Below are 15,422 nucleotides of genomic sequence, written 5' to 3' on the forward strand. Positions count from 1 at the left end.
ATATCGCATGTGTTAGCCAACAGTATCTTTCATACGGGAGGAAGAGAGATGCATATAGAAAGGCGAGTTCTGTGTGTAAGAAAGAAAGAATGCAATCCGCTATATATCGCCGTAAGATTGAGAGACGGAGAGATGATTACAGCGCCGCCATCCATTGGCTAACGTACTATTTATCGAGCATCAAACGTCCGTATCCTTCTGGGCTTCTATGGAGACATCAGAATTCTTTGGTTCAGCACTAATGTTGCATACCACTCCGCATGTTCCCACAGTAACTTCACGTACCACAGTCTCACAGCGTTATCCAACGGTTATTTCGTGCGTCGATACAGGAGAAACTTTCCGTCAAAATGCACTAATTTCATCACTCACTAATAGATATGGTAAAATATCTTAACTGATTTTTTTCATTATTTTACAGATTGGGGATCCTCCTACCCATAATAATAGGAGCAACTATTATTGTGTTGTTGATCGGATGCTGCATCTCATGTTTATGCTGCAGCTGGTGCCCATGGTATCGCAGGCGCCATCGCGGCACCGTTTATGGTCGTAAGGGCTTTGTCTGAAAACAGACTTGTATTTAATAATATTCAATTCTCGTTGAGATGAAAAATTCTGTAATTTACTTCCATTTTGTAATTCTTTATTTATATTGACGCTATAGTTTATCTATGTTATTATTCAAAGAATATTTGTTTTTCGTAACAGAGACAGCCGAGACAAATATTTCTTTTTTACAAACGTTGATACTGATAGTAGAAGTTTAATATTCCATATTTTTTTTAACTGAGCATATATTTTCTTTGTATTATTTGTATACCATTGCATGGTAGCTTAATTTAATGAAATGTTTATTTAACGAATACATCTCCAGTCCTAATATAAAAGTAATTTCAGTTATAACGGTGATAACTAAGTATTATTAGTCAATGCGGAAAATAATGGAAAATTTGTGGTTGTTTCTGGATAATGATGTTGCATAAATTGAAATTTATATATGATTAGTCTCTATACTTTTCTTCAAAACTTTGGAAGTCATTAATTTTTTGTGCATTCTTTTTTTTTTTAAGTTAACATATAGTAATATAAATTTGTCGGCGATAATAAAATCGCAAACAAATGTAATTGCTTAAATTGAGTTCGAGTTGAGTTCGAGCCTCCGGGAATTATTTTCAAATATTATTTAATTCAAAGGGTCGTACGAATACACAGGCGTGAGAATACAGAGAGGTTAATAAAGTTCGGTAACACGTGACAATAACAACCATTTTGGAATCAAGCGTTCAAAATATATTGTATATAAATTTTACAGTATAACTGCCACTTGCTCTTGACAGGCTGATATCTTTGACTATGTAAGTATGGACTGCTAACCAGGGGGCTGACACTCGCATGTTATTCTTCGAGACCAGTGTTTGCAGCGACCTCTGGATCAATAGTACCGGAAGTATGAACTAGCAAATTTCCCGCTATAAATTTAAATTGAATGAAATTCAAAAACTGTTATTTAAGAAAAAATTATCTAATATTACTGTAAATTTTGCAGTTAATAAGGTTAGGTAACTTATTAGCTGAAAATCTCACAGATATAATAATTTCTTTCCAAATTCTAACTTTTTAATTCAGTTATAATCATTTCTTATCAATGATAAATTTTAAGTTAATGCAATATGATTTGAAATCATTATTTTCAGATCGATCAGGTTCGTAATATGAATAAATATGAATAATAATGAGATAAATTAAAAATTTTTCTAATAATCTATGAGTTTCAAAGAAACATAACCCATAGTAATGTCATTTACATTCTACTTACCAAGTTACATATATCTATATATGTACATAAATATACCTTCTTACGGTGTTCCGTTGTATTTCTATTCGATGATAACGATGATAATTTATAGCAACTTTAAAATATATTTACAAAATCAATACGTTATTGGGAACGAAATGAGAACTAGTTTTCCTTTTTTTGTAATAAGGAACGCATTGAATGTCCTGGGTTTCTTTCGTACAGAAATAAAAACACACTTTTTCTAGTAATTATTTATTGCTAAAGTTTGTTACATTCTCTATTATTAAATCTATTACTGCTATTACAGGTTATTTCAAATTTTGATGATTAAGCGTATGAAAATTTTAAATAAACAGAAGAAGGTAGGTTGAGTAGAAAGTAAAAAATGAAAATCATAGACGTCACCAGGGTACTACAGGGTTCTGAAGAAATAATACAAATGTCATTGGTTAATGAGTAACGCGCAAGCGCAAAATTAGTTCTTAACTTCCGTCTACTAGGTCAGATGGCGCTGCAAACACAATTTAATTTCTCCGATTAGAGTGTCACCCCCCTGCTGCTAACTGCTCGTATTTTATCATGCATAAATAGCTCGAAAAGCGAGACCAACATGAATGTAGTGCAGGTCCGAGTCCTAAAGAAAAAAGGAGGGAAATTCAAATATAATTGTTTCGATCGAGATAATATAATACATGGGGTCGGTTCTTTAAGTCAAGGAAATACTACAAAATAAGCTACTTTTGGAACAACATTACCTCTATGCATTTTTCATTTGGGTTCAGAGCGGTAAGATGTCCCGAAATTTATAACGAAAATAATTTTGTTGAGCACCTGTGGAGTTTTACTTCCAAATGCTATTCCACGTATACTTAATTCTTGATATATTTTGAAATCCACTTTACAGCTTGACGTTGCAGATGAAAGGTAGTTTAAAAATAAGATAGCATTGAATCTGGTGTGATCGGTTAATCCCTTACCTTATAATGGTATTTTTGTGTCTTTCTTTTTATTTTTACTCTATATTGTGTAATGACAACCGTGAACCCATCAGTAGTAGTCCATTTTCCTTAATTAAGTGCAAATCTATTTCGTTGAGAATTTAAATTAGAACTCCGGGGTAAATGAAATCGTTATTTATTAGTTCATGACGGCGTTGATATCCTAGCAACATGTGTGAAGTTGGCAGCTAACAGTCCATACATTTATAGTTAAAGGATCATACTAGCCAAGGCTATTTTTCCATCTTGAGCCGAGTAACAACTTATCCTGACTGTAATATTTAAATTTGGAATTGAATTTAGTAGTAATTCAATAAGTAGTGATAAAATAAGCTTTACTTTTTGAAAAATGTAATTTTTTAGATTAGATTATTCATTTTTTGTATGCTAATCTCTAATAAATGTAATAGAAGCGATTTTAAAAGGATTTTGAAGATGTATGGACAATGAAATTTAGCATTCGGGAAGATGAAGAATAACCTCAAAGATTGGCAATTTATGACATTAATGTTGCTACATTGTGGAGTCATGAAGAAATAATGACGTGGGAAAAATATTCGAAATTTGATAATATGGTTGTATAATAAATTATCACAAATCTAATTTTTATGGCAGATTAACCCTTTGAATTAATGCCATGACAGGACAGCAAATAACAGATTCCTATGGATTTCTATGGAAAGAGATCTCTTTTTCAAGGGTTCCATTGCTTGAATTCCAATGAATTAAATGTGGAGTTGTTGCTTAAAAACTTTTAAAAGAGAGGCAATTCCAATGTAAAAATGTAATTAACGGACTCTAACAAAGTGAGGTTATATCAATAGGGTCAGGGACTTTGTCGAGCTTGAAGGTCGGTTTCAAAATTTAATGTGTAGTTGTTGTTTAAAAACTTTTAAAAGAGAAGCAATTTCAGTGTAAAAATGTAATTAACGGATTTTGACAAAGTGAGGTTATATCAATAGGGTCAGGGACTTTGTCGAGCTTGAAGGTCGGTTTCAAAGAGGATTAGATAGAGCGGAAGGTCCCATAAGGCCACAATGTATTTTTCCGTATACGAGTTTCGGCGCTCCCTCGTGGTTCTAATCACAAACTAAATACTCCCACCAGGAAACTAATCCCATTCAACCACCCTTTCCAGAAAATCTAAAGCCAATCTTATTCGACTGGAATGTAAAAAAAATACACGTAAATAAAGCACACATGAAATTGACATATTTTATTTAATATTGAATGTAACATAAATAACATGCTTGACGGAGTTTCCATCCATTATCCACGCCATGCAAATTATCTGCTCCGAATAAGGGATCGCGAATCCCTTTACGATCATATTTCAATTCGAGCGGCCTGCTTTAATTTGTTTAGTGAGTGCCAGGTATGAAAAGTCACATGGTGAGCTCCGCGACTGGCCCGACTCTGAAACATGGGCGAATATGCTATCGTCAGGCAGCTCAACCCCGTGAGACCCTTAAGGTGATATGAAAGACGATGAGATATTTAATCGACGACGATAAAATAAAATTCATGTATACCCTTTTCGGTGGTAGCACTATTCCGAATACTTAAGTGGTAACATAAGCTGGCACGCCCCATTACCGACATTTATATTTATGTTGAAGTCTTACAGTCTACATTGAGTCTACATTAGTATTACATTAGTCTACATTACTATTTGTTTTAACTTCGCCATGGATGCGTTCGTACCGAATAGTCTGACGTGTGGTCCCTAATAATTTTGATTGGTTTAAAATTTGCCGCCGGAGGGGGCAGTTTGTTCACTGTGTCCCTCAATTGGGATTTCGTTTCTTTGTTGTATACTGATGGGTTTCTGAATACATGGCTGTTTTTGAGTTTTTTTGTGGTTTAATATGACAATGGGGCTCGTTTCCAGTCTTATTTCTTCCGCGAACTTCTTGAAGCTCTCTCTTCTATTTTTGGGTAAGATGCGTTTTGCTTGTTTTGCCTTTTAATTGTATTCCCGTAAGTCTTAGGTTTCTCGTTCCATTATTTATTCTTATCGGACGGTGGTCACTGCCATGGGAATCGTCCATTGTGTTCCACTCCCATTCGGAGGCTCTCTCCGCTGTTGCGACGGTCAGGTCCGGGGCACTGGTCCTCTTTTCATTCTTAACCCTTTGCACTCCGTTGTCCCCTCTGAGGGGACATTTTAAGTCTAAATGGGATGGCGCGGAGTGCAAAGGGTTAATATCTATCCTTGTTCTTGGTCCTTCATCATCTCCAAATTCGTGTTTAAGATTGCTTCTTTCCCATTCTGTTTGATTTGCTTGAGCCCCATTGAGGGTTTTGGGCGTTGAAGTCCCCACAGATAATTATCCTACTGGAGAGGTCTATATTTTCGATGTATCAGGAATTTAATCCAATTGCTGTTTGAGAGGACAGTGTTTGGGGGAATGTGGGCAGAATATATCACGAGCTTTTTTGCGGTACCATTTTCCTTTATTTGACATCCTACAATCTCTATACCTTCAGTATGATTGTTGTTCATGTCTAGGTCTAGTTCCTCGTAATTGATGGTTGTTTTAATTCCTATTAGAACTCCTAGAGATACCAAGATCCGGTCCCTTCTAATGAGATTGAATTCATTGATGTTTACCTTTTCTGACGGGTTTAACGCTAAACCTACGACCGGCGGGTCAAATTGACCGGCTTAAATGGTATCTGCAATGGGGATATAAATCGTCGGTAGGTTTAGTGTTAACTAAGTTTCTGAAAAGCAGATAATATCTGCGTTTTTGGCTATTAAGAGGATTTCGTTGATTCTGGAAATTAGGCCACTACAATTCCACTGGATTACTTTAACCATGATTAGAAGGATTTTTCGTTTAATTTGATATTATCTGCAGATATTCCAGTCTTCTAAAGGTTTTAGTATCCTATGATTCGGTTCTTCCTTTCTTATTGGAGGTTTCTTTTATTGTAATCTTTTGGGTCTTCGCTTTTTGTTCTACGATTTGGGAGTTTCTTATGTTTGCTTTATTTTGGGGATGTCTGCTATCTTGCTTCTCGGTTGTTTCACTGATGGTTATTTGTTTATTGGTGGTCGCATTTTGTATAGTCGTCATGGAGTGCGGGTTTTCGTGACGGTCGGAGCGTTCCGGGGTCCGCTCTCTCGGTGTTGTAGCCGTAGAGTTCACCTGCTCGACTGGAGACGTCGGGGTGGAGTCGCTGGTTGTTGCCGCGGCGAGGTCATAGAGGCGGGCGATATTTCGCTGGGTTTGGCGAGCCAGGTCAGAACCCTGTGGGATCGCGTTGAGGACCCACGTGTTGCCTCATCGTCCGGTCGCCGAGATGGCCGTCGACCCTGCTGCGTCGCTTCGGGTCGCTCAGGTCCGGGCCGCCTTCCTCGTTCGGGTTGCTTTCTCGGTTTCCTGAGGTGTCGGCTGGTGCTCTTCGTGGTTGTCGAGAGGGACTAATGCTTCGGTAGGATGTAAGACAGGAGCGTAGGCCAGGTTTTGCGAATCGAGTTTTTTTATTTCCAGGCGTAATAGTTGTCTCTTTGGAGACTGGTGTCGGATATGATTTTGATCCTACTTATATAGGTGTCGGCGTAGGACACCCGCACCAATCAGGGCCCTCCGTACCGTTTCTACTGTTTTTTCGGTTCTCCGGTACCGTTGCTAAGGTTTGTTTGGTCCTAAGGCGAGCAAGAGCCGCGTGGCTTTGCGCCAATACTGCGCTCGCTCTCGCGGCACATGTTAGATTGTTCGAATTCTTTGTTGAGTGTAGTTACTGGTTTTAATGTGTCCTCTTTGTTGTGTTTTTCTTTTGGTTACCTCGCTTATTTGATCTTCCGTATATGTGGGCTTGATAGATTGGGGCCGAATTATTCGGATCCCCTCTCTTGTATGTCACTCTTTTCTTCTTGGTTATTATTATTTGTGTCCATTACTTTTGGACAGTTGGGGTTTTTGTCATTTTCTTCTTTAACCGTTTGGGTACTATGGATTTTAGGGTGGGAGGATTGTTGTTCCTTTTGTGAGATTGGTTCTCTCCTTGGTTGTTTGTGGTTGTCTTGTTGGGCTTATTTTCTGGCATTACCAGCGCTTTTGTAATTTTCATTGTTCTAGGGTAGCTGCCTGTTTCCAGGATTTTGTTTTCCATTCATTCAAACAGTGTAGATTTTATTTGAGTTCGCTTTTTAAATACTTTGACTATCGTTTGGGTGTCTTTTACATTGTGTTTTTTAACATGTTTTTTTTTGTTTCTTTTTCGTCTAAGCCTGTATAGGCACCTATTCTGTTAATTATGTCATGCTCAATGAATTTGAGGCATTCACAGTATCCTGGTCTGTGATTTACTATACAGTTGATGTATTTTTCTTCTTCATTTGTACATTCCTCTTCTTTGTGGTCTCCACTGTATTTGTTGCATGTTTCGTTGGTTCTCCATTGAATTGTTGCATGTCCTAGTCTATTATAATTTAGGCATCTTTTAGGCCTAAATACGCATGGTTCCCCTGGACAGATAATATGCCGGATGGTGATTTCTTCCGGTATTTCGTTCTCTCTGAACGAAATTTTTATAAAATGTGAGTCTATTAAGGTATTTGTTCTATTTTTGTCTCTCATTTTGATCCTCTCTTTTCCAGTGATGTCCGTATTTAAGTTCCCGCAGTCCAAACCTTCTTGGATTTCTTCTGTTGGCATGTTTCTGTCTACGTTCCTTACGATGGCTTTTTTAAAAATGAGGTAATCGGGGATGTCCGCGATCCATTCCGTATCTATCGCCTGTATGTTTCCTATCAGATTATTTGCCGTTTCTGCAGTACTCAACTCTACCATTACTGTCACCTTACTTAATCATCTAATGATTTTTAGGGCTTTGTTATTTTTGTATATTCTCTTACTTATTTTCGTGCCATGTAGATTCCCTATATTACTGTTGGGATTCTTAATAGTAACGTGGATTCTAAACGGGCCCATGCAGTTTGACCTATATATGTTAGTTTTAGCTAGTGATTGGGCTCTCTCGATGTTCTTTGTTTTTAGTAATTCGGGAGGGGGGTCAGTTGGGCCTGCCTTATTAATACTAGATTCTGGTTTATTGTTGCTATCTTTACTGGTTTCGGGGGGCTGTTCTAGAGGTCCTCCGTCCGTCCGCTGTTTGTCCCTCTATGATGTCCCTATAGTCCCCAAAACGTTATTGTTTATGTCTAGTCCTAAGTTGCCTATAAGAGCTACTATTTGGTTCTTTTATAGTGTATTTATGTAACTGTCTACTCGATTTTTAGTTTGTTGTTTTCTTTGCTCTTTCGGACAGTCAACTACGCTGGACTTCTCCCTATCTAAACCTATTGACTGTTGGGGGACTCTATACGCTCCTTTTCTGACTTCTATGGCAGCCTTGAATATATTAGGTAGGAAGTGAACTAGATATTCTGTTTTCGTTGGCTTTAGTTCTTTGGTACTTTATTGAATTTTTCCCTGAACCGGTTTTAACTTTGAGGGGTGTGTAGGTCCTCTTCTGATGGTTAGGTTATTAAGGTGAAGTGAAACACGTCGAGGAACTTGGTCGACGTTGATAAAGAAGATTTTTCTAAATGCCTACGTTGCCAACGTTCGTTTTTATATTGACAGCTGGGTCGAATTATATTGGGTATTGTACCAAATGGCATACTCCACCTGTCGTTTTCGTACAATAATTATAAAGAAATCGAAGTAAAACTCCAGAAATCCTCTGGATTCATGCTTTCTCGGGCCCTAATTGACTGCAGAGGGACCCCCTGCGCCATCTGTGATTTCCAGATCAATTAAATTTTCACTCCGAGACCTCGTATTACCATCGTTTTGGCATAGAGCGCATACAACACTTCTTTTGCCTTTATCCCGTTCAAATGCGAGTTTATCTATTACGAGAGTGTTCTAAATTGTCGTAAAATTGTCCTGACCCTTTCGATTCTCATATCAAAGTCTTCAATGATTGTATATTGATCGAAATATGAGAGCTCGACGCCATTTTGGTTCTGGTCTTAGCTAATTTAAATAATTTTTTCCAAAAATCCAAATTTTCAATGTGTCGGGACAATTCTTAGATGATCAGGAGTGATGTGTCAAAGTTTCGGACAGTTTGGTCTAATACCCTTAAAAAAAGTGTTGTATTCAAATCGACTGATCTGAAGGGTGTTTCACTTCACCTTAATACTAGTGCTGACCTGTAGGGTTTTGTAACTAGCACCACGTAATGAGCTTCGGTTCCAACCGGCCTTTTTTCATGCCTCTCATCTGTTACTTTCCTTCTCTGGGTATTTTCCGTGACTTACGGTTCTATTTTCTGCCTCTTGTTGTTTTGATCGTGTTGGACTGAAGTATTTCTGTCTACAATAGTTTTTCACTTTTCTCTTTGCATTAGGTTCTATATGGGTATTTTACTTTTCAGTTCGAATGCTTCGTCGTGCATTCATCTGCCATTTTCTTCCGAAGTCGAGAAAAGAATTCCCCACACAAGTACTAACTACAAACAAAAAACGCGTTTGCATAGCGCGATCTATTTGTCACGTAGAGAGCGCCATCGGGCGGAATATCGGTGAATCGGATAAAGCGCGCATTTCGTAAAGCTCAATAGAAACTAAATATTTATTTCAAATCTCACAGTACACTTTGCTTCACATAAAATGTGCATATATCTGTTCAAAAAATGATAATTTCCGCCAAAATAACATGTTTGTGCAAATCTTGTTTTCTACTCCATCCTCTAAAAAAATATTTAAGAAATAAATGTAATTAGAGAAAAGATAATTACGAACAAAACTTAAAAACAAAACTTTATTTGATCAGCAGTATAATGTGTTCAGCATTTATAATTATTATTTTTGGGCTGGCCAAATGAAGTTTTGTTTTTAAATTTAGTTTCTAATTTTCTTTTATCCAATTAGATTTAGATCTTAATTCTTTTTTTGGAGGATGAAGTAGAAAACTAGAATTGCATAAACGATTGATTTGCGGAAAATTATTATATTTTTAGACAGATGCACGAGTATTTTATATGAAACAAAATGTACCGTGAGATTTGGAAAAAATATTTAGTTTCAATTTTTAATGGTAGGTTTGTAACACTTTGACGCTGCATTCATTTTCATGACTATAACTATAAACTAACGTTAATGTCTTGCTGCCACGTGAATCATTTGAAACTAAAGTTTAGCATTTAGCGACACATTAAAAGGTACTTTTAAAGTATACAGGGTCCATTTTGGATATCTATCAAATGTTAAATGTTGTTAACTCAAGAAATAAGTTCCATCGGAACGAACGCTCGGACATGTCTTCTTATTTTGGCTTTAAATTAACCTGTATAAAACTCAATAAAATATCTGACCCGATCGATGTGACCTCTCTCTGCGAGATCTGGAATGAAAAGAACAATTTGTAATAATTAGTGAATTTATCTTTCATTCTACGGACTAGGTAGTCGAACAGAAACTGTAATTCTGCTTTCGGAGTGGAATTTAACTTATGTTGTCCAGTCTTAAATATCTTCTGGTGTTAGGGTTATGTTGGAAGGTTTAATTTAAGAGATTGAAGTCAAGGAAATTTGAGAAGGAAAAGTTTTTAGAATTATTATATTAAACTTCTCCTCGGAGCGTGATCCAATGTTGCAGTCCAAAAGTCCGATAGGTTAGACAGGGCCCACTATTGAAAAAGGTTGTTAAAATAAAGTATAAATTTTATATTTCCTTGTTTTTATGTGGAAACGACCCGAGAATTTCGAAGGAGACTAAACAATTTAAACTGCTTGATTCTTACGTCGTTGCCTTTCTCGGAGCCACGAACTCTTCTTAGGCACCTTACACACGAACTGACAAAACTGGCGCCGACAGCGGTTTTTTCGTCGGTAACAATGTAAATAAATGAGAGTTACATTGTCAGAAAAGTTTGTGCTGGTGCCGGTTTTACCGAGTTGTATGCAAGCGGCCTTACGCCGTTTGCACACGACCGACAAAACCGGCACCGGTTTTATTTCGATGGTAATAATGTAAATAAAGAAAAGTTATATTGTTGGAAGTACAGTGCCGTAACGTGTGTTTTGCCGGAACGTGTGCAAACGGCCTTACTCTAAGTATTTTCGATTTTGTAAATTAGACTAACAAGGAAACATTCCCAAGTGTCCGCCCCCGATCTTATTGATTTCCATATATGTTGAAGAACACAAAAATCTAAGAGACACGTGATCTTTTATATCTCCAATGGTCGACATTTAAGGGGTGAAACAACCCCCCAAAGTTTGGCGAAAATTCAGTTTTTATAATAATTTTCGTAGAAGCAGTGGAGGGATTTCGACGAAACTTGGTATAAACGTATTCCGTATAAGAACGGTGAAAACACAATATTGTTCAGCAATGCTACACCCCCCCAAGGGGGTGAACTACCCTTCAGGCGACATTTTTTTATAATATCTAATAAACGAGCACTCCTACTAAAGTTCCACTTACGCGATGTGATTGCTCACAAAAAATGAAGAATCCATGTTTTTTGCTTTTTACCAATAATCATTTACACATCGGTTGTAAACAATGAATGTAGGTGGTATACGGGTATATCCCGAGTAGCTTTATTGGGTTATATCGTGACCAATTCATTGTACATAAATCTTGTGAACGTGCTAATTCCTCAAAATGTCGTTGGTTTTCATAATATGTAATTATTTACGAATATCGCTAACCCTATTATCGTAAAAACGGTAAAAATACAATTTTACCGTTGCACCAAGGAGATTATATTACTAGTTGGAAACGAGTGATGACTGCGTCATCGGATCTGTTGCGAAACTATTTTAGTCTCAAACTTTTTTTTAAATTTATTTATAAATAATTGCATGCTATGAAAACCAAGGACATTTTTGAGGAATAAGCACTTTCACAAGATTTATGTACAGTGAATTGGTCACGATATAATCCAATATAGCTAGTCGAAATATACCCGTACACCACCTACATTCATTATTTACAACCGATGTGTAAATGTTTATTGGCAAAAAGCAAAAAACACGTATTTCTTAATTTTTTGTGAGTAATCACATCGCGTAAGTGGGACTTAAGTAGGAATGTTGTTTAATAGATATTACAAAAAAATGTCGCTTGAAGGGTAGTTCACCTCCTTGGGAGGGTGTAGCATTTCTGAACAATATTGTGTTTTCACTGTCCTTATACAGAATACGTTTATACCAAGTTTCGTTGAAATCCCTCCATTGCTTCTACGAAAATTGTTATAAAAATCGAATTTTCGCCAAACTTTGGGGGGTTGTTTCACCCCTTAAATGTGGACCATTGCAGATATAAAAAAAACACGTGTCTCTTAGATTTTTGTGTTCTTCAACATATATGAAAATCAATAAGATCGGGGGCGGACACTTGGGAATGTTTCCTTGTAAGGCGTATGATTCTGTGGCGCGACATTAATTTTCGTACCTTTACAGTGGTCCACTATCACCACTGCCTCGTTACAAATATTAAGCATGAGAGTTCCGCATAATAAAATTATAGTTACTTTCATAAAGAATCGAAATGAAGGGAATTCTTGATATTAATTATATCAGAAACAGCAATTAAGAATTAGCAAAGCGTGATCTCTCTGCACGCAAAACAAACTCTACAGGCTTGAATTTTAAGATTTGCAATTCTTTTCAGGACCATCCAAGGCTTGAAATCATTCCCGTTGCGTACAATTGATATGAGTGCAGAAGATGATGAGCGCTGCCCCTAACAGTATATAAACTCGCATTCCATTTGCTTAATTATTATTATAAAACAATCATTTCTATTTAGTGTAAGATTAGATTTGTATGGTCAATATAATATTTTATGGCTAATGCTATTATAGATACTCTTATATCTCGGGGAAAAAGAAAAAAACTTTTTATAGCAGACATGGTTTGGAGAGAGGTGTTTTACAGAGATTTTTGAAAAATATACGTACGTAGGTTCTTACGTACGACTAGATTTATATTTCTATTTTAAACGCACCGTGTACCCAGTACATATAATTACACAAAGGAATACTAAAGCTTCATTACAAATATTGTAGGGATCTATTTAGCATATGCTTAAGCTTTAATTGGATGATTGCTATGATGCCTCATAAAGGTGATTGCAGATATATATTTACTGTTATACTTAATGATATTTTGAATCTGTGTGAATACGAGAATTTCACAATCTTATTAATGCGGTAGTTCTATACACCGGCATGAGTATAATATGTACAAGTTTCATAAAAAAAAATGTATTTTTTTCTAGAATTCGTAATTTATAATGCAAGATCCGCTTGAACGTAATGATAATATATTACTAAATGAATAATTCTGCTACTTTAATCGACTTAAATAAAACCTCATTTGACATTTAATACATGTTCTTTATTACTTCACCCATTGTATTCATTATTATTATTCACTTTTTTATCACGATGCATCTCATTTATGTAGAATTAACGAATACAAATCTATGATTTGTATGTTTTCTTAGCTATGCGTTAATCGTAGCATATATTAAATATTTCTTGGCTGTCTCTGGGAAATGATAAAGATATTGATAAAGTAAGTGCCCAATAAGTGATACAATTGTTCCAGACGTACAAGTTCCCAGTGTAGTGCACACTATTCAAGCTCAACCAGGCTATGCAACTACTTATGTTAGCCAACCAGTGAATCAAAATTCGTACCCTGCGCAATCTGTTTATGCTCCAGGTAACTGTTTCCGAAAAATTGATATAAAAGAATTCACTTAATCGGCAGTGGTACTGTAAAATAGATAATATTAATTTTCTTTCTTCGTAAATTTGTAATTGAATTAACGAAGGCTGGCCAAATAGCTTGGTAATAAATCCATAGCTTCTATTACTAAAGTATAGTTTAGTGATGATTGGAGTTCGAATTTACAGTTCTTTTTGAAATCATTTTTCTTTCTTTTATAGATGTATCGCAGCCTGTGCCACCCCCGCCTTACACGAACGAGGCATATGCGAAACAAGCACCTCATAATCCGCATTATGCACAATAATAATATAACAAAGGATTTCTGGGTATACAATCTCCTTTTGATCTGGATTGTTAGGTACATTGTTCCCAAAGATAGCTATCAGTGACTCTTTGAAATAGACTTCCTTCGATTACTGTTAGCTTTGCGAACACTCACTCTTGAAAACAATGCCGTTTTACCTGTGATTTGTACGTATAGGCAATAGAAATGTCTATTGTGATGTAGATTGACACTTAACCGATCCCAGGTTGAAAAATGAGTACGTAATGTATTTTTTCTAATATTCTTCACAATGCAATGCTGCATCCAAATTTGTAATATCTTTAAAAAATGATGCATCGATGAATTTTTCCAGAGTTAACTATCAAAATTTTAATGAACTTGAAGTAACATTAGATTCTCAGGAATACTACTGAGTAAAGTTAACCGATTTGAAGGATTAGTTTTCAAAGTTATAACGTTTTATGCTTGCCATTAATTGTAACATATGATTGGTGATTAAAATGGATGGATGGTCTATCGTAATAAATTAGATGTGCAGGCGGTTTTTGCATTATAAACAAAGAGAATAATTCATTTATTTTTTCCGATAACTTTAGACTCATTTCTCTGGTTATTCTGATTTTTCAAAATGTCTTAAAGCGCTCTAAAGGAATATACAAGTAATAAACATGGTTTTTTAAATTCAGATACCTTTTTTATACACATATTTTTCTAGTTTACCAAGGAATTATGTCTTCCGATTTGAATGGAAATGAATATATAATATAAGATAATCTTGTCAAACAGGTACATGTGTCTGTTGCGTCTAAAAGGTGTTATTGTTTACGAAAAGTACCAATGGTGTATTAAGATAATTAGTGTATTAATTTCTTTTTTTTTTTTTTTAGAGCCGATTACTTACTTCAAATTTTCACGTCAATTCTATTCAAATAGTAGCCTTTCCTAGTTTACCATTCATCAATATTTCCAGTGTATATTAACGCTTTATTGACGGGATGGTTTTATTAAGTTTTAGTTTGGATGTTAATTTGCGTGCCCCGTCGATAAAGTGTTTGAACATGACCTTGGCCTGCGATTCTCGTACATGAATACTGATCGATGGAAAACTATAAATTGCTGTTAGAGAACTCCTGATTAGTTGTAAGAAGTATTAATAGGTATTTGTAAGGAATATGCCAAACGATCATGTCTAATATATAGACTACTGAGTGAACCTAAAATTAAAGGCCACTACATATTTGATACTTTTTGCCTCGATTAGTATAGTACCGAGCATTGTAATATGTTTTTTATAATAAAGAGAATGAAATGAAAAATGTAATATAGTCTAATTCAGTAACATCAGACACTTAGATTGTTATATTACTTGCCGTTTGTATAAATGATTCAAAAATAAAAACGGTTGTTTTTTTTCAGTACTTTATTTAAAACCATTTATATTATTATATTCCTCCACTTACGGTGATATGAATCTGGCCTCTGAAGCATCAAAATATTTGTAAAACTTTTCTCCGAAGTGGGTGCACCACATCGTTTGAAATTTTAAGGTAAAGTGAAACACCCTTCAAATTAGTCAATTGAAACAAGACACTTTTTTACAGGGTATTCCATCCAACTGGCTGTCTTG

At 35.8% G+C, this 15,422-nt stretch overlaps 1 protein-coding gene across 1 annotated transcript in view; it reads left to right on the top strand.

Annotated features, from left to right (window-relative positions):
- The window catches only part of LOC105699945 (protein shisa-5), a 31,883-nt gene extending 16,767 nt beyond the window's left edge, over window positions 1-15,116 (top strand). Inside the window, exons 3-5 of the mRNA XM_012425399.2 lie at window positions 422-552; window positions 13,384-13,500; window positions 13,728-15,116. Coding sequence (XP_012280822.1) covers window positions 422-552; window positions 13,384-13,500; window positions 13,728-13,813 — 334 coding nt within the window. The 3' untranslated portion in view covers window positions 13,814-15,116. The remainder of the gene's footprint in view (window positions 1-421; window positions 553-13,383; window positions 13,501-13,727) is intronic.
- Window positions 15,117-15,422: the final 306 nt, after the last annotated feature.

Source organism: Orussus abietinus, unplaced genomic scaffold (assembly GCF_000612105.2).
Source record: "Orussus abietinus isolate OABI.00-Male unplaced genomic scaffold, Oabi_2.0 scaffold218, whole genome shotgun sequence".
Taxonomy (NCBI): domain Eukaryota; kingdom Metazoa; phylum Arthropoda; class Insecta; order Hymenoptera; family Orussidae; genus Orussus; species Orussus abietinus.